The 16,927-nt window shown below is 60.7% G+C and overlaps 1 protein-coding gene across 7 annotated transcripts in view; it reads left to right on the forward strand.

The window, feature by feature from the left end:
- Positions 1-12,598, forward strand: part of GAK (cyclin G associated kinase) — a 53,607-nt gene extending 41,009 nt beyond the window's left edge. For 2 of the 7 annotated variants that reach the window (XM_036852862.1, XM_036852865.1), the window contains 10 exons: positions 836-1,029; positions 1,694-1,837; positions 1,929-2,321; positions 2,550-2,720; positions 3,329-3,439; positions 4,405-4,521; positions 9,279-9,503; positions 9,991-10,139; positions 10,727-10,903; positions 10,995-12,260. In XM_036852862.1, the coding sequence (XP_036708757.1) occupies positions 836-1,029; positions 1,694-1,837; positions 1,929-2,321; positions 2,550-2,720; positions 3,329-3,439; positions 4,405-4,521; positions 9,279-9,503; positions 9,991-10,139; positions 10,727-10,903; positions 10,995-11,096 (1,783 nt within the window). In that variant the 3' untranslated portion in view covers positions 11,097-12,260. Of the gene's footprint in view, positions 1-835; positions 1,030-1,693; positions 1,838-1,928; positions 2,322-2,549; positions 2,721-3,328; positions 3,440-4,404; positions 4,522-9,278; positions 9,504-9,990; positions 10,140-10,726; positions 10,904-10,994 lie in introns of all 7 variants that reach the window. The other 5 variants (XM_036852861.1, XM_036852860.1, XM_036852859.1 and 2 more) reach the window with 5 other exon arrangements.
- Positions 12,599-16,927: the final 4,329 nt, after the last annotated feature.

A 16,927-nucleotide genomic window follows, 5' to 3' on the forward strand; every position in this document is an offset into this window, starting at 1 on the left:
CTGCGGCCCCTCCTCTGCCTGGAGGCCCTTCTTGGACATTGCAGAGGACGGCAGGGCCCCTCCCTCGACTCCTCAGACCTTCAGGGCCCCAGCGTTCTTTTTTGTGTTTCTCTTTTTGTTGCTTTACTCTTCTTAGAGGCACAAAGCAGTAAGTAGTGCAAACAGACGTTAGCATAAAATAGGAACAGCTGGGAGCCTGTTGTCTAGCTGAGGAACTAGGGTTTATTGATGCTGTCAGCAGAGGTGATCTTAGGAGTCCCCTCGAAAGGTGCGGAGCCACAGGACGAGGGCAGTTCAGTGACATGGCAGCCACAGTCACCACTGGCGGGCTGCCCTGTTACCAGTGTCCTGCCCGGGCCCGGGCCCCCCCGGCCGCCGCCCCAGGTAGCCTCCCTCCCCGTCCCACCCAGTGGGAACAGGTTGGTGCCTCTCCACCCCTGCAGCCAGATTCCAGAGGCACTGGTTTGTGGGCATCTGTTAATAGTTGGGGGATTTTGCCAGCATGGCTGGCATTGTTTTTGTGGGAACGTGCATTTAAGCTCTGAGGACCTGATTTGAACTCCAGAACCTGAGGAGTGAGGGCTGAGCGCTCCCCTGACAGAGGAGCGGGGGTCCTGCTCTGCGGGTGTGGATGGGCCCCACTGCGCACAGACCCCTGCAGGTCCCTCTGACCATTTGCTCAGTGGCGGCTTGAACGTCCCGAGCATGAAGTGCAGGGGCCGGGGTGCCTGTGGAGCACGCGGCCCTGCCCCGCACTCGTTTCCCAGTGAACATTGGGGTGATACCCAAAGTGCCCATGGTCGTGCCTAACCTGCATCTCGCCTCCCAAATGCAGGTATGACCTGGACGCTTGTGACATTCAGGAGAAATATCCCGATTTATTTCAAGTGAACCTGGAGGTGGAGGTGGAACCCAGAGATAGGCCCGGCCACGAGGCCCCACCCTGGGAGAGTGCGAGCATGCGGGGGCTGAACCCCAAGATCCTGTTTTCCAGCCGGGAGGAGCAGCAAGACATTCTATCTAAATTTGGTGAGACCCTTGTTTTCTGGGCATGCCTGCGGGTGGCCCAGTGTCTGTTTTTGGATCCCAAGCCACGTGGTCCTGCCGGGGTCGTCATGGGGCGGGGCTGGGACCCCCGGGAGGGTCAGGTTTGAGTCATTCGCTGTTTCGGAGGGGTGCATTTTCTGGACATGTGTCAACTTTGAACATGACCTGGAAGAAGTCGAGGCTTCGATTGGGACCAGCTGGCGGGGCCGCCTCACAGCAGAGTTTGTTCCTGGCCAACCCCCTCCTCCCCCCACCGCCCCGATTCAGCAGGGTTGTGTCGGCTTATTTCATAGCATTTACTGAAAGTAGCATCAGAAGCACGCTGGTGGGTGGGACTTGGGACTTCCTTTGCCACATAACAATTTTCTTCATGTTCTTGGTTTGCATTTTTTTCTGTTTTCTTGTGTGAGGACAGCTAAGTGTCCCTGAATAGCGTGTGTGCACGTGTGTGCGTGCGTGTGTGCTTTCCGGGGTACGCGTGTGCCCCCGGGGCAGCGTCTGGGTGACGCTGGGATCCATTCACTGATGGTTGGTTGTCGTGTGGGTTTCTGGCGGTGGTGAGCCCTTCCTGGCTCTGGGCCTGGGCCCCGGAGCCCCACACCGGCTGCTGCCCTGGGCCGGGTGGCCTGACATCCCCCTCCTGCAGGAAAACCAGAGCTCCCCAGGCAGCCGGGCTCCTCTGCGCAGTATGACGCCGAGGCCGGGCCTGCGGACGCCGAGCCCCCGGAGTTGGACTCGCCGCACAGCAACGAGAACGCCGACCGCTTTCTGCACACGCTGGACTGGCGGGGTGGGTAGGCGGGCCTGGCGCTGCCCCCGGGCCTCCCCGTGCCGACCCCTCGCACTGAGCCGCAGCCGCCCCACCCTTGTCTTCTTTTCAGAGGACGGGGACTGCGCGACAGGCCCAGAGGGTCACCTTGCCGAGGAGGGTCCGTCTGCCGCGGCCGAGGACGGACGTGTGAGCGAGCCGTCTGACGAGGAAGCCCCGACGCTCTCGGCTGAGAGCGGGGACGTGGCCGACGAGGACACGCCGGGCCCGGACCTGCCACAGGAGGACGGTGTGGACCTCCTGGGGCTGCACTCCGAGGCAGGGCCGGCGCCCCCCACGCAGGCCCGCGGGGGCCCCCCCAGCAACGCGGACCTGCTCAGCCGCCTCCTGGGGGCCCCGGCGGCTGCTCCAGAGGGTGCCGCAGGCGGTCTGCTCGGTGGGGACGCGGCCCTGCTCTTCACCAGCCCAGCCTCTGCCCCGAGCGCACGGACCACGGTCCCGGCCGGTAGGTGCCGCCGGCAGGAGTGGGCCCAGAGGTCACGGCAGTTTGCCGCTCAGGGAGACCGCGAGCCCCCAGAGGACCTCCTGAGACAGGCGGGGGTCAGCGCCTTGCCCCTCCCTCTCGGGGCCATGGGGTCGTGGGAGGGCCGTCCCGGAGCCGATCCTCTGGGCTGAGGGCGTGCGCTGTGGTGCCTGCGCTCATGTCCGCCTGCTTCCTGGTGTCCTGCCACAGCGGACCCGTTTGACCCTCTCCTGCCATCTGACCCGGACACCCAGCCCCACTCCCAGCCCGACCTCTTTGGTGAATTTCTTAATTCGGACTCTCCAGCCACCCTGCCTGCATCCTTCCCTGCCACCCACAGCGCTCCACCCCTGGCCCGCGGCACCGACTTCCTGCATCTGGGTAAGTGCGGTCTCCACACCGGGGATGGGGCCACAGGGCCGGGGGAGATGGGCAGTGCGATCCTCCCTCCCCCAGAAAGGGGACGCAGCCAGTGTCCACTCTGTATGCCCTGCTGGGTTTCAGGGCAGGTGGGAAGGCAGGCTCTGGGGCACCGGCGTGTGGCCAGCCATGGCGGGAGGAGACTTCTCTGAAGACCCTTTCAGATGAGGGACCGCGGACGCTAGTCTCAGCATCGCCCTGTGGGCTTCTCTTGCTGACCCCCTGCATCCACTTGGTCAGTGCAGTGACCGTGTGATGTGTCCTCCCCCCGTGCGGAGGGAGGCCGGTTGGAGGCCCCAGAGGTGCGTGAGCACAGCCCTGCCTGGGTCCTCGCTAGGCCAGGAGCGCCGCAGGGGCTGCTGCCCGGCACCTCGGCCCCCCGCCTCCCGCACAGGCGGCCGTCAGGTGTGCCTCCTGCCCACACGTGGAGGGCGGTACGGAGGGCGCCCCCGGGGCTGCCGCAGATGGGGCTTGCGGCCAGCCTGTCCCCTAGGGCCCCCAGGAGGCCATGTGAAGGCCATGTGCCCGCCCCACCGGGGACACACCGGATAGCGCTGCTGTCTTCCCAGGTGACCTGCCAGCGGAGCCCAGCAAGATGACAGCCTCTACCAGCCACCCGGACCTGCTGGGAGGATGGGACGCCTGGGCTGAGGCCCCGGCCGCTGCACCAGCTGCAGAAGGTACGGCACGTGGCGTAACTGTGACCCCGGCCCCCAGAAGAGGAGGAGGCAGGAGCAGCGCCCCAGGGGCGCTCTGGCCGGGCCTCCTGCCACTGTCCCGAGTCCCTTCGCGCGGCTCCTGTGGGCGCTCATTCGGCTTGTTCTGAACTTTTCACCCAGAATGTTCCTTAGCGCTTCCTTGTGCCCTGCAGGGCCCTTGAGAGGCTGCAGGCTATCCTGGTCTGTCCCCTGTCTGTGGGGACAAGAGTGCTTCTGGCGTCTCACTTTTGTCATGTCTGTCCTTCTTTCCATACATCGGGATTCTCTCCCGTGGGGAAGTTTCTGGTAGTGGTTTGCTTTCAAAGGCAGTGGTGTTTGTGACGCCTGTGACATGCTTCTCTCTTAAGTCCTGTTTGTTAATTTATGGGCTGTAACTGTAAACATACTACTCTGCCAGTTTGATAGGCTGTCAGTTCTTTCAATTTGCTTTTCTTCATTATGCGTGAGGTTGTTTATTATTTTGTATGTTTTTGGTTATATTTCTTTTGAGAACTGTTTCACATTTTCTAATCATTTTTTTGCACGGGAAATTCACCTTTTTTGTATTAACTCGTAAGAGCTCTTTATATATGAGTTGCCATCATTTGTAATGACCTTACAGTTGACTCTTGAATGACACGGGAATTAGGAGCAGGACAGTGATTTACTTAGACGTTTCAGTACCTTGTACTTAGAATGAACGGATGTCGTAAAGTGCACTCACACTTTAGGTGGATTCTGGGAGGTGGTAGGACAAACCCAGGACAGTTTATACGAGCTGTCAGGTGACCTCCCACACGGAGCCATGTGGGCAGCTCGGGCTGCGAGTGTGGCCACGTCCCAGGTGCAGTGACAACGCTGAGCAAGGCCTTCAGGAGCGTGAGATGGGAGGGCAGAGGCCGCATCTACTCCAGTGTGCTGGATCTAATGCCCCTGCCCTCCTCCAGGCCCCTTCGTCTCTCCTAGAGGCCAGCCGGCCCCTCCTGGCCCCCCAGCCAGCCAGACCAAGTCTCAGAGCCAGGACCCATTTGCGGACCTCAGCGATCTCAGTTCCGGCCTCCAAGGTAAACTGAGGGCCGTGTCGGGCACGTGGAAAGCACCAGGCCTCTCTCTGGGGTGTTGTGTCCGCCTACCCGAGGTGGGGCCTCACCCTGTCCACCAAGGCCCAGGGCACAGCGACACCAGGAAAGGCCCAATCTGCTTCATCCCAGGAGCTTGTTACCAAGATAACACCAGGAATTGCCAAAACTGGTGCTGGGGTCTGGCCCTCCGCGGGCATAGCGGTGTTTGGGGGGCCATCTGGGAGCAGTCTCAGCACAGGAGCGTGGAGAGGGCCTGCCCCGCTCCCCAGGGAGCAGAATTCACTGCCAGTAACTTTTCTGAGAAAACTTTTAGGGACGTTAATTGTTTGGAGGCCAGGAGTGCCTCTCGTCCCTTGGCAGTCGGGAGGCATGTGGAATTTTAGGTGAAAATAACATCTCCCCAGACGCTTCCTGGCATTTCAGGTTTCGGTATCTCCCTGAGAGCATTCCTGGAAGTTTGGGTTTGCCCTGGGCTTTCTGCCTCTGTCTTGGGCTGTCTGAGCACAGTGTGGGGTCACTCGGAGCCTCTCGGGGGCTGCCTGTGGTGAAAAGGACTTCTCGGGATCCGGGGCGCCCGTTCTCAGGATGGAGCCCAGCCCTCAGCTCTGCACTGTGACCCCAGCCCTCCGTCACACCCCCTCAGAAAACAGAGTCCTGCATGAAGCTGATGGAGCCGAAAGGAGAAACAAACTCACATCCTAGTTGGAGACCTCAGCATCCCTTCTGTCAACAAAGATAGAGCCACCAGACAGAAAGTCAGCAAAGCTGTGGGACATTTACAGGACACTGCCTGACAGCAGCAGGACACACATCCTCCTGCACCCAAGCAACCACCAAAAGGCCATGTATTGGGCCATAAACTGTCGTCAACAAACTTAAAAGAACTGAAATCATACAGACCGTATCATTCCATGATCAAATGGAATCAAACTAGAAATTGGTAACAGCGAGATAACTGAAAAATCTTCAAACTCTTGGAAATTGACACACTTTTTTTTTTTTTTTTTAACTTATTTTTGGCTGCATTAGGTCTTCATGGCTGCACTTGGGCTTTTCTCTGGTTGCGGCGAGCGGGCTTCTTATTGTGGTGGCTTCTCTCGTTGTGGAGCACAGGCTCTAGGCACACAGGCTTCGGTAGTTGTGGCACGCAGGCTCAGTAGTTATGGCTCGTGGGCTCTAGAGCACAGGCTCAGTAGTTGTGGCACATGGGCTTAGTTGTTCCGTGGCATGTGGGATCTTCCTGGACCAGGGCTTGAACCCGTGTCCCCTGCATTGGCAGGCAGATTCTTAACCACTGCGCCACCAGGGAAGTCCTGAATGACACAGTTTTAAATAACACGGGTTATTTAGGAAGTCTCAAGGAAAATAAAACAGCGTGTCAAAGAGAATGAAAATGAAGACACGACATATCTAAACTTGGGTTATGCAGCTAAAGCAGTGCCAAGAGGGAAACACATAGCATTAAGCGTGTAGTTTGGAAAAGAGGAAACGTCTCGTCAGTATTGTGAGTTATCACCTGAAGACGTTTGAAAAGAAAAGCAAAATAAGCTCAAAGCAAATGGAAGGAAATGATAAAGAGCCCAAATCAATGAAATAGAAAATGAGAACTAGAGAAAATGGGTTGATCAAAAAGTTAGTTCTCTGAGAAGATCAGTAAAGTTGACAAATCTCTGCTAAGATGGATTAAAAAAGAGAGGTTAACCCAAGATGTCCACAGACCCCAAAGGCTCTGAAGGGAAATGGACTTAAGGCTTCAGCACCAGTCCTGGGACTGAGGTGAGGTGGACAAGTTCTTCAGATGTGCCCCGTGTGAGGTAGAGCATTTGAGTGGGTCTGTAATCATAAAGAAAATGAATTCATAGTTAGAAACCTCCCATAAAGGAAATCTCCAGTCCCATCTGGGTTCACTGGAGAATTTTACCAAATGTTTAAAGAATTCATACCAATTCCACACAGTCTTTTCCAAGAAATAGGAAGAGGAGGAAATATTTTCCAGTTGATTTTATGAATCTGGTGTTACTCTGATACCAAAACCAGATGGAGACGATACAAAAGGAAACTACAGACCACAGGGCGGCATCCCTCATGAACACAGACACAAAAATCAAAGCCAGTCGTCAGCACAGAGAGCTCATCAGTGTATAAAAAGAATCACACAGGGGACTCCCCTGGCAGTCCAGTGGTTAAGACTTTGCCTTCCAATGCAGGGGGTGAGGGTTCGATCCCTGATCAGGGAGCTAAGATCCCACAGGCCTCGTGTCCAAAGAAGCAATATTGTAACATATTCAGTAGAGACTTCAAAAATGGTTCACATCAAAAAAAAATCATTAAAAAAAAAAACAATCACACACACCACAACCAAGTAGGGTTTATTCTAGGAAGCAAGGCTGGTTCAACATCTCCAAACCTATGAACAGAATGCAACATGTTGGGACTTCCCTGGTGGCCCAGTGGTTAAGAATCTGCCATCCAATGCAGGGGACGTGGGTTTAATCCCTGGTCGGGCAACTAAGATCCCACATGCCGCGGGGCAACTAAGCCCACCCACCACAACTGCTGAGCCCGCACGTGCTCTGGAGCCCACGCGCCACAACTAGAAAGCCCACACGCCACACCTAGAGAGCCCACATGCTCTGGAGCCCAAGCACCACAACTAGAGAAGATTCCGTGTGCTGCAACTAAGACCCGACGCAGTCAAAATAAATAAATAATTTTTTAAAAAATTATATATATTTACATATATATATATGTATACACAACGTTAACTGGCCTAGGAAGGGAAGTCACGTGATCACATCGATGGTGCAGAAGAGGCATTCCCCGGAGTTCAGCACCTACTTGTGATAAACACTCAACAAACCAGTAACGTGAAGCCCGTGGACTTGATAGGGAGCATGTGCAGAGTCCTGCCGCCAGGCTTGCGCTGGATTTCAGAAGACCACACACTCCCCCGGGTCGGCCCAGGTGCTGCAGGCAGGCAAGAAAGGGACAGAAGGGACACAGGCAGTGTTGTCATGTGCAGACGACGTGCTGTCTGTGTGGGAAATCTCAGGGGTTCTATGAAAGCATTTCAGGTCCCAGAGTGAGTTCAGGAGGGTCTCAGGACACAGGATCAACAAACAGACACCAAGGGTATTTCTGTTCACTAGCAACACGCACAAGGAACCCAAAATTTAGAACAGCACCGTTTGCAATCCCTGCAAAAGAAGAAAAAAAGAAATATATAACATATTACTCTTACAAAGCACGTACAGGACTCCTGAAGCTACAAAACCAAACGAGGAAAGAAGTCAGGGAAGACCTCAGTAAACAGACGCGCTCACAGCCCGGCGACCCACATCGGGAAGGTTCTCTTGCAGCGGTCAATGGGGTCAGCACAGTCCTCGCCAGAAGTGCCAGTGAGGGTTCCTGCAGCCACAGACGAGCTTATTGTAGACGTCATTTGGAGAGTCACGCGAAGTGGGATGGTTAAGACTCAGCCCACGAGGCCTCCGGCCTCCTCCGTGCCTGCGTGCTGTGGGCAGGACAGACACGTAGATCACCGACCTGGAAGTAGCCCCACACCAGTAAGACCAACTGACTTTTGCCAGAGGTGCAAAACCATTCATGACGGTGCTGGGGCAGCAAGAAAGTGGCCTCACCCTGAACTTCACACCTTAAACAGCAGGTAGATGACCATTACTCAGAATTGGCCATAGATTTATAAAGCCTTTAGAAGAAAAGAGAAAATGGTGGGGACGTAGCCTTTAGTGTCACCTGGACCATGATCCGTCAGCAAAAAATGGATAAATTGGACTTGAGCAAAAAGAAATCTTTTGCCCTGCTAAAGACTCTCAACAGAATGAAAAGCTACAGGGTGGGAAAAATATCTTTGAACCACGTATCTGACAACTATCTAGGATATGTAAGAACAGTAAAAACAGAGCAAAACACATCAAACTTGAAAACGGGTGAGCGGTGAAGAGAACGGCAGCCTGGGGAGAGGTCTAGTGTCACTGGCGGCCCTGGAGGCGCGGGGGGTCCTCGATGGGGTGCAGCGCCGGGCGCAGAGCTGGCGGGCGTGCGGGACGGCTACTCGAGGCGGGCGTCGGTTCTCACAGAACTGAACCCGCAACCGCCGTCTATCCCAGAGGCGCGCGTGGGCTGAGCAGGGAGTGTCCGCGGCAGTGCTCAGGGCTGCCCTGTGGGTAATCGCCACAGACTGGAACCCACCGGCGTCCTTCTGTGGCGCGTCCGCCTGCCAGGCTGCTGGCGACAAGCGGGCAGGTGGGTGGGTCCTGAGTGAGAAGAGCCCATCGCAAAGGCCGCCTGCCCTGTGATTCCACGTCTAGAATGTTCTTGAGGTGAAGGTCACAGGACGGAGAACGGGGGCATCTTGACGCAGTGCTTGTGTGGATCTGTGCGCATGTGAAGTGGCCCAGAACCACGCACACGTGACACGCCACGTGCCTGCGTTCACGGAGCAGCCGCCTGCATGGTGCTGGTCGGGGGCCCTGTGGGCTCCGGGTGCTGGTTTTGAGCTTCCTGGACTCAGCCCTGCATTTGAGCGAGTGGGGAGGGGAGCCCGCCCGGCCCAGCCCCTGCAGACAGGCCAGCTGTGGGCTACCTAGAGGCCGCCCGTCCTGGCGGCTGACCTGAAACATTCATTTCGCGAGGGTGTGTCCTCTGCCCGCGAGGGCTGAGTACCCGCCGGGGCAGCGTACCGTCAGTGACACTCCCCACGTGAACTGTCTCCCCAGGCTCGCCCGCTGCACCTGCTCCTGGGGGCTTCGGTCCCAAAACAGTCCCCCCTCCCAAGGCCAGTGGCTCCTGGCAGATGAGTCGGCCCCCAGCCCAGGGCACCCCGTGGCCCCCCCAGGCCAAGCCAACCCCCAGAGCCAGCGTACAGCCACGGCCAAACTACACCTCCAGCTTCAGTGTGATCGGCAGCCGGGAGGAGAGGGGGGTCCGTGCCCCCGGCTTCGGTGAGTTCTTCCTCTCCTGCCGCCTGTGTGGTTTCTCGAGCTGGCCGTGAAGCGGTTGCGGTGAAATCCCGTTTTGCCTCGTGCAGTTCAGAGCCCAGTCCCGGGAAAGGGTGTTTAAAGAGACCCAGCGGGAGCCCCTTTGGATGGAAGTTAATGATTTCAGACGCATGTCTGTGGGTGACCCTCTTGCCCCCAGTGGGCCAGGCCACACTGTCCGGGAACCTTCTCGGCCTCTGCTGGCCGGGCAGCTGGGTGGTCCGCCCAGGCCTGGCTGCCTCGCTTGTCACGGGGGTGGTGGTCCCGATGCCTGCCGTGACCCCGCCCGCACTCGTGCGCTCCTGCCTCGGGCAGCTCTTTTGGACGTTTCCCGTCTTCTCGGCTGCCCTGCTGTCCCCGAGGGTGCTCGAGCTGGCCATGCGGCAGAGGCAGCAGGCAGGCGGTCGGGCGGGCACTTAGCGCGGCCCCTGAAGCCTCTGCTCTCCTCCAGGTCCAAAGCCAAGGGTGTCGGAGAACGATTTCGAAGACCTGTTGTCCAACCAGGGCTTCTCCTCCCGGGCCGACAGGAAGGGGCCGAGGACGATCGCCGAGATGAGGAGGCAGGACCAGGCGCGGGACTCAGACCCGCTCAAGCTGAAGGTGCAGGGCGCTCGGGCCGGGGCAGGGTGGGGGGCACCCTGGGCAGGAGCGTGGGGAGAGGGACACAGCCGACGCGGCCCCGACTCTCACACACGAGGACCTCTGTCCGACATGCTTGCAGGGACAGTGGCTTCCATCTACACTTATTTGCTCTTAAAGTTTTGGGGTGAAAGATCCACTGTCCCCACGTGGCTGGGACGTGTGGCTTCACGCTCGTTAAGCTCCTTGCTCCTCTGGAGACCAGCCAGGCGTGACCCCGGTCGGGGGGCGTGGGCCGCAGAGACCCCGGGGGTGACAAGGACCCCAGGATGGACAGGGCAAGGCTGTGACGGCGGGTCATCTGTGAATGTCCCACTGAGGAAAGGGTCCCTGGGTTCCACGCACCGTCTAGTCTGTGTCCCGTCCGGCCAGACCTAGGGAATGGAATTGGCCATGCCTGGGTGGGGTCAGTGCAGAACCTGGGGCGGGGGTCCACGCCGGGGCCACACATCTCACAGTCAGATCCCTGCTCGGTGGGGCGACCGCTGGCCGCTCGGTGGGTAGAGGCCGGGGCCTGGCGCGCCCTCAGCAGCGTGGCGTCTCCTCAGCTCCTGGACTGGACGGAGGGCAAGGAGAGGAACATCCGCGCTCTGCTGTCGACGCTGCACACGGCGCTGTGGGACGACGAGCGCCGCTGGACGCCCGTGGGCATGGCCGACCTGGTGACGCCGGCGCAGGTGAAGAAGCACTACCGCCGCGCCGTGCTGGTGGTCCACCCGGACAAGGTGGGCACGGGCTGCGGGCTCCGCGCCGGGGCTGGGGCAGGGTCCTGGGAGCGGGCCGGGCCCTCACCACCGCCGTCCTGCCTGCCCGCAGGCCCGGGGGCAGCCCTACGAGCAGTACGCCCGGATGATCTTCATGGAGCTCAACGACGCCTGGGCCGAGTTCGAGAGCCAGGGCTCCCGGCCGCTCTTCTGAGCCCACGGGTCGTGGCTGCAGGTGCGGCTCGTGGAGCTGGAAGCTGCTGGCTGGCCTGGAGGGCTGCGCGGGGGCCGGGGCGGCATGGGCTGGCGCGGCTGCAGCTGGCATCACGTCGCGCCCGCCACGCTCAGCGGATCCAGAGCCAGCGCTACTCCCTTCGCAGGAAGAGAAAGCATTCCAAAGCCTCCGAGTTCTTTCTTTTTCTCTTCTGGTCCTGAAGGAAAGGTGACGATTTGCACTCCTCCCACACGTGTCACAGTCTGTGATTTGTTTTATCCGTGGCGTGTCCACTGGGTAGATCGCGCTGCTCAGCTGTCCTCCAGAATCTGTTCGTGAATGTTCACGTCTCCCCTCATAATCAGCCTGGTGACCACCTGTACATAATTAAACTATTTTCTGACGACCCTCGTCTCCGGGGCTGCACACCACCTCCCTGCACTTTTGCTGTCACCTGGTTGACCTTGGCTCTGACCGTGAAGATGAATCGCAGGGACCCCCGCCCGGCAAGCTGGGCTCCTCACCGCTGCTGGCCTGAGGCCCTGCGGGCCCCCGGTCTGGCCTCGGCCAGCAGCCCAGGCTGGGTGGTCGGGCGTGACAGGAAGGCAGGAGGGCCGGGAGGTGTGGGGACTGATGAGACGAGCTGCGGCTTGGGCCTGGGGGCTGGCCCTCGTCGGGTGCTGGCCATGCCCTGCGGTCACTGCAGCGTGGCAGAGGCACATGGTCTTGGTGCAGGTGCACAGAGGCTGGCCCTCCCCCGGGTCCCCCGGGTCCCTCCTCCTCACAGCGGGAGGGTGTGGGGGGCTTTGGATTCTCTCGTTCCGGGAATTCAAAGCAAAAGCAATGGCCTTGAGTCACGGCCTGTTAGAGAATCCCCAGCTGCCCCGTGCTCCGGGGGACAACTCGTCAGGACAAACGACAGCAGTTACATGACTCGAGGTTTTGGTCAGAAGTGACGTTCCCAGCCTCCTGCGGGTCTGTCCACCGTCCGCAGGGCGCGTCCTACTCCTGGCTGCCTGGCACTGCTGGCCGGGCCCTGGAGACGGGGCGGACAGACCTCGACCCTCATCCCTGTGGTGACAGCAGGCTTGGCCAGGCCCTGCCGAAGCTGCCCCTCAGCCCAGTCAGCACTGTGGGCTGGTCTCTGAGAACTCTGTGCGGTCTCTTCTTTAGCCAAAATGTGAGTTATTGAGTCAGATGTGATGCCAAGTTAGGGATTCAAGAGGGCGCCACCTGCCCCTCAGGTGGGCTTGCGAGTTGGGTCACCCGGGTCAGGACCCTCCCTGTGCCGGGCTCCTAGGCGCCCATCCTCACATCAAGGCCTCACCTGGGAGACAGGGCAGCGGTTAGCTGAACACTCTGACTTGAAGCTCGGAGCCCCGCCTTCCACCTCCAGTGACCTCGTTGGTCTGGCAGAGGGTGGGCCTGCACCTCCTGACAGTTCAGAGGAGGAAGGGGCTCTGGCTTTGTGTCCTGAGGCCCCAGGACCCTACGGCCTCTGCCCCTAGGGCTGCTCCCCAGCCCCGCCCCAGCCGGGGGTCTGAGCAGAGAGCAGGAGAGGAGGCCGAGGGCCGCCTGGACCTCTGCACTGTCCCCTCACTGAGGTGACCCACCCACCTGGGTTGGGGCTGCTGCTGCGGGTGGGCAGGAGGGTTAAACCCGGCTCTTCCCAGGCTGAGGCCTCTTTTCAAAGAATACTCTTTTAAGTAACAATGGGACTTCCCTGGTGGCGCAGTCGTTAAGAATCCGCCTGCCGATGCAGGGGACACGGGTTTGAGCCCTGGTCCGGGAGGATCCCACATGCCGTGGAGCATCTGGGCCCGTGTGCCACAACTACCGAGCCCGCGTGCCGCAACTACTGAGCCCGCACACCTGGAGGCCGTGCTCCGCAACAAGAGGAGCCACCGCAATGAGAAGCCCGCGCACCGCAATGAAGAGTAGCCCCCGCTCACCGCAACTAGAGAAAGCCCGCGCGCAGCAACGAAGATCCAATGCAGCCAAAAATAAATTTATTAAAAAACAAAACAAAACAATGAACGACCTAAATAGGCCCAAGATTGCACCTCAAAGTTGCTCTGGATCACGGCTCAGGGCCAGGTGGCCCTGGGGCACTGGCCAGAAGCCCTCGCAGGTCCTGCAGGGCCCGCCTGCCCCTGGGTCTCTGGTGTGGCGCTCCCTCCGCTGTCGCTACTGGCTCTGATTTACTGTCTTGGTGAGGTGATGGCCCCGGTGGCTCTATCCCTACAGGCCACAGACCCCGAGCAGGGCTGCTCCAAGGACCACGTGTGTCCCCTCCAGTGAGCCCCTCGGGGCCCAGGGAATGACCCTAACCCTAACCCTGGGCTGGGCCACTGCTGGCCCCGTCCCCACTCGAAGTGGGCCTGGTCCTGGGGGGGTTTGCTCCTCAGCAGAGGTCGGGTCTGGAGATGGGCTCAGACCAGGGACCCAGCACAGTACGCGCCTCCCGGTGCTGCCCACCCATCAGTTACCCCAGGACCCCCTAGTCCGGCCGCCCCCTGTTCCGTAGAGGACCCCACCCAGCACGTGCCGGACAGCCTGGGTGACTGGTGTCACCCAGGGACATGACCCTGGTCCCAGCAGTACATCCCTCCGGCCCACCTCCCTCGGCCCCCCGCCCCTCCCCTCCTGCTCCCAGAGGCAGTGAGCGTGCCCCTCCCTGGAGTCCCGGCCCGGGTATCGAGTCCTGTGTCTCCGTGAATCCTCGCCATCAAGCCGTGTCCCTGTGGTCAGGAAGCACTCTGACAGCGGGTCCTTGCTGCGTGGTTCTCGTCGTTCTCGTGGCTCCGGGGGGCGGTCCCCTCCCCCCAGGGCGGCGCGGGTCTGAGGAAGCTTCCGCGTCTCCCTGCCGCAGGGGCCCCTTCGTGGGCTGGGGGTCCTCGGGCAGTGTGGGAAGTGCAGGAGGCCCGTGCGCTTGGCTCCAGCGCCGGAGACGGACTGAACTCCCGCCCCCGCCGGATTCCCGGCAAAGGCCCCTTTGTGGGAAGGACTCATCCGCTCAGTGAGTATTTCCCGGCGCCCACTGAGCAGGCCCAGGAAGGCTCCCGGGGAGCGGCCAGCTCGGCCTCGAACCTCCATGGGCTCTCTCGCCTGCACTGGTCACTCTTTCTGAGTCCTCAGAAACAAATTGCTGCTCCGGGCCCTGGTCCAGGCTCTGCCTTGGGGGGACCCAGGGTTAGATCCCCTCAGGCCATGCGGGGCACTGGAGTGATGTGGGACCCCTGCTCTGTGGCAGTTCCACCCAGGCCTCCCTTCCTGCCCAGTTTGGGGCCAAGCCCGCTCCCTGCAGGGCCGAGCCCCAGGCAGCCTGGCAGGTGCAGGTCCCCACAGAGACCCTCAGGAATCACCCTGTCCCAGCACCGTGGGGTGAGTGTAGGGGACTTGGGCCAGCTCTGGGTCACCAGGCCTGTGAACGATCCTGGGAGATGCGCCTCTGCCCAGGGTGGGGGGGTCAAGCTGGAGTGCGGGGGTGGGAATCCTGGCCCAAGAGAGACCCTCTGTCCAGTACGAAGCCGGCTCAGACCCCCAGAGGGGTTGGGCAGACCCCCGGGCGCCTTGCTCTGCAGCCACCCAGCCCCCAGGTGCTCTGGGCCCCCCCAGGAGCCGGCCAAGCCCCGCCCTGTGCCCGGTGGTCCAGCCCGGGCCTGCCTTGGTGATGGTGGCTGTCCGGGCTGCGGTGCTGTGACGGATCTCTCCCCAGTGTGGCGGTTTCTGTGCCAGAGTGACGGGCTGTGGGAGTGGGGGGCCCTCGGCTGCCAGGAGGGCACAGAGAGGACACAGACAGACAGACACACGCATCTGCTGTTTTCTCGTTACAGATGCGGCCCCTGTCCAGCCGGAGTAGCTGCTGGGCGATGGATGAGACCTGGGCACAGTGTCTCATATGAAGGGAACCCTGGGGCCTGACGTCGCCCTGCCTGCTTGCGCTGGGCAGGGCCCTTCCTGGCCTGGTGTGAGGGCAGGACAGCAGCCCCTGGGCAGGGCGGGGGCGCGGGGATCCCTAGAGTAAGGAGAGGTTTGGGGCGGGGGAGGGTGCTGCTTTCATTTGGCAGGAGGTTTTCAAGGCTCATCCATGCAGAGCTGCCTCAGGACTCGCTGGGTGACATCCACGGTTTGGAGAAACATCTGTGTCTCTGTGGCTGCCGTGGATGTGCTGCCCCTCCCCCCACCTGCCTTCACCCACCTGCCCTCGTGCCCCCAGGACGCACCCTCGTCCCTGAGAGCGACGTTTCAGGACCAGGAAGCCCCCCTCAGGCCCCACGGGCCAATTTTGGGGTCAGAACCTACCCCTGCTCCCGGGGGCCAGCCTTGACTTTCCCAGGAGCCTTTAGAACACGGCTACCAGGGAGGGGCGGGCCTGGGTCTGCCAGACTGGGGAGCAGCTGGCCTGAGGGCAGGGACACAGCTGTGGCCATTTATAGACCTGCTCCAACCAGCAGAGTCCGGGGACACCCCTGGGGGTCCCCCGTGGGCAACCTGGCGGGGGGTGTCAGGAGGAGAAAGCGACATCAGGAGAGGGGTAGGAGAGAGGGGGACAGGAAGGGGACGTTACGGGGGCAGGAGGGGCCCCTTGGGTGGCATGAGAAGGCCAGCAGGTGTGTTGCTTGTGGGTGAGCGTGTGGGGGGACTTGGGCTGGGGGCCTCCAGGAGTCTCATCAGGGGGAGGGTACGTAGGTGTGGCGGGCAGAGCCCGGGCACGGGGCGGGGCACCGGGCAGCTAAAGGGCCACTGGTGGAGGGTCCTGCTTCTCATGGAGGACACCTGGCCCTGAACTGGGATTGTGTCCACTGGCCACCTCGGGTTCGGGCAGGGCCTGTGTCAGAGAATCTTCCACACCCAGGCCCCTAGGACAGGAAGGAGGGGTAGGAGGGCTGGCTCCCCGATGCCCGGGGGAGGGGAGGAGGTGGTTCCAGACCCTTAGCCAGGCCTGGGCAGACAGCCCACCAGGCACCAGGCCCAGGGCCGGCCCCAAGGCTGCCAGGCCATCCCACTGGCCAAGACAAGGCGCCGACCGTCTATGGCACAACCCGGATCAAGGGAGACCCCCCCCTTCGCCTTTTCCACGGCGTCTGGGGGAGCAGCCCAATCCCCCGAACATGTGATCCGCCCCGGTGCCCCTGCTTATCTGGCCCGAGAAGCACCAGCCTGGAATGGCGCAGCCCGGCTCCCCGGCTGACAGTCGTCTTTATTCAGCAACTGCCTGGGCTCCTCTGGGGGCGGGGGGCGGGGAACTCCTCCCTGTGGTCTGAGACGCCTTCCATTTCTATCATTTTTCCTTTTCTGCATGCGATGCTGTAATTCCGATGTGATGCCTGGCACTACCTCATCCTTCAGGGATGGAATCTTTTACCCAGCCTCTTCCTTCTCCTGGGGAGGGGCATGCCCCCGGGGCCTTCAGGGCTCCCACCCGCGTAAGGTGGACACAGGTCCCACCCGTCTGGGCCATGCCAGCCGCACCTGTAGCACAGGTGTGGAAATCACACCTTCCGGGTGTTTCTCACCCCCAAGAGGCAGCGTGGGACGCAGGCCCTCCTGAACCCTCGGGTACGGGGCCCGGTGGGGGGCAGCCTGGCCCTGGGAGGTGCGATCGAGCCCTCCCCCACCTGGCTCAAGACCTCCTTCCTGCCTGCAGGGCTGCTGCCTGGAGCATGGGACACTGGGTCACTCGGCCCGAGGCCCGGCTTGGCCACCCGCGCTCACAGGCTCCACGTCTCTCCGGCTCCGCTGTTTTGAGTCTCTGATTCTCTGCGTGGCGCTTACCCCGTGGCGTCTGAGAGCAAAAGCTTTGAGAGGCGCCGCCTCGCCTGCCTTCC

The sequence above is a fragment of the Balaenoptera musculus genome, chromosome 5 (assembly GCF_009873245.2).
Source record: "Balaenoptera musculus isolate JJ_BM4_2016_0621 chromosome 5, mBalMus1.pri.v3, whole genome shotgun sequence".
NCBI lineage: Eukaryota > Metazoa > Chordata > Mammalia > Artiodactyla > Balaenopteridae > Balaenoptera > Balaenoptera musculus.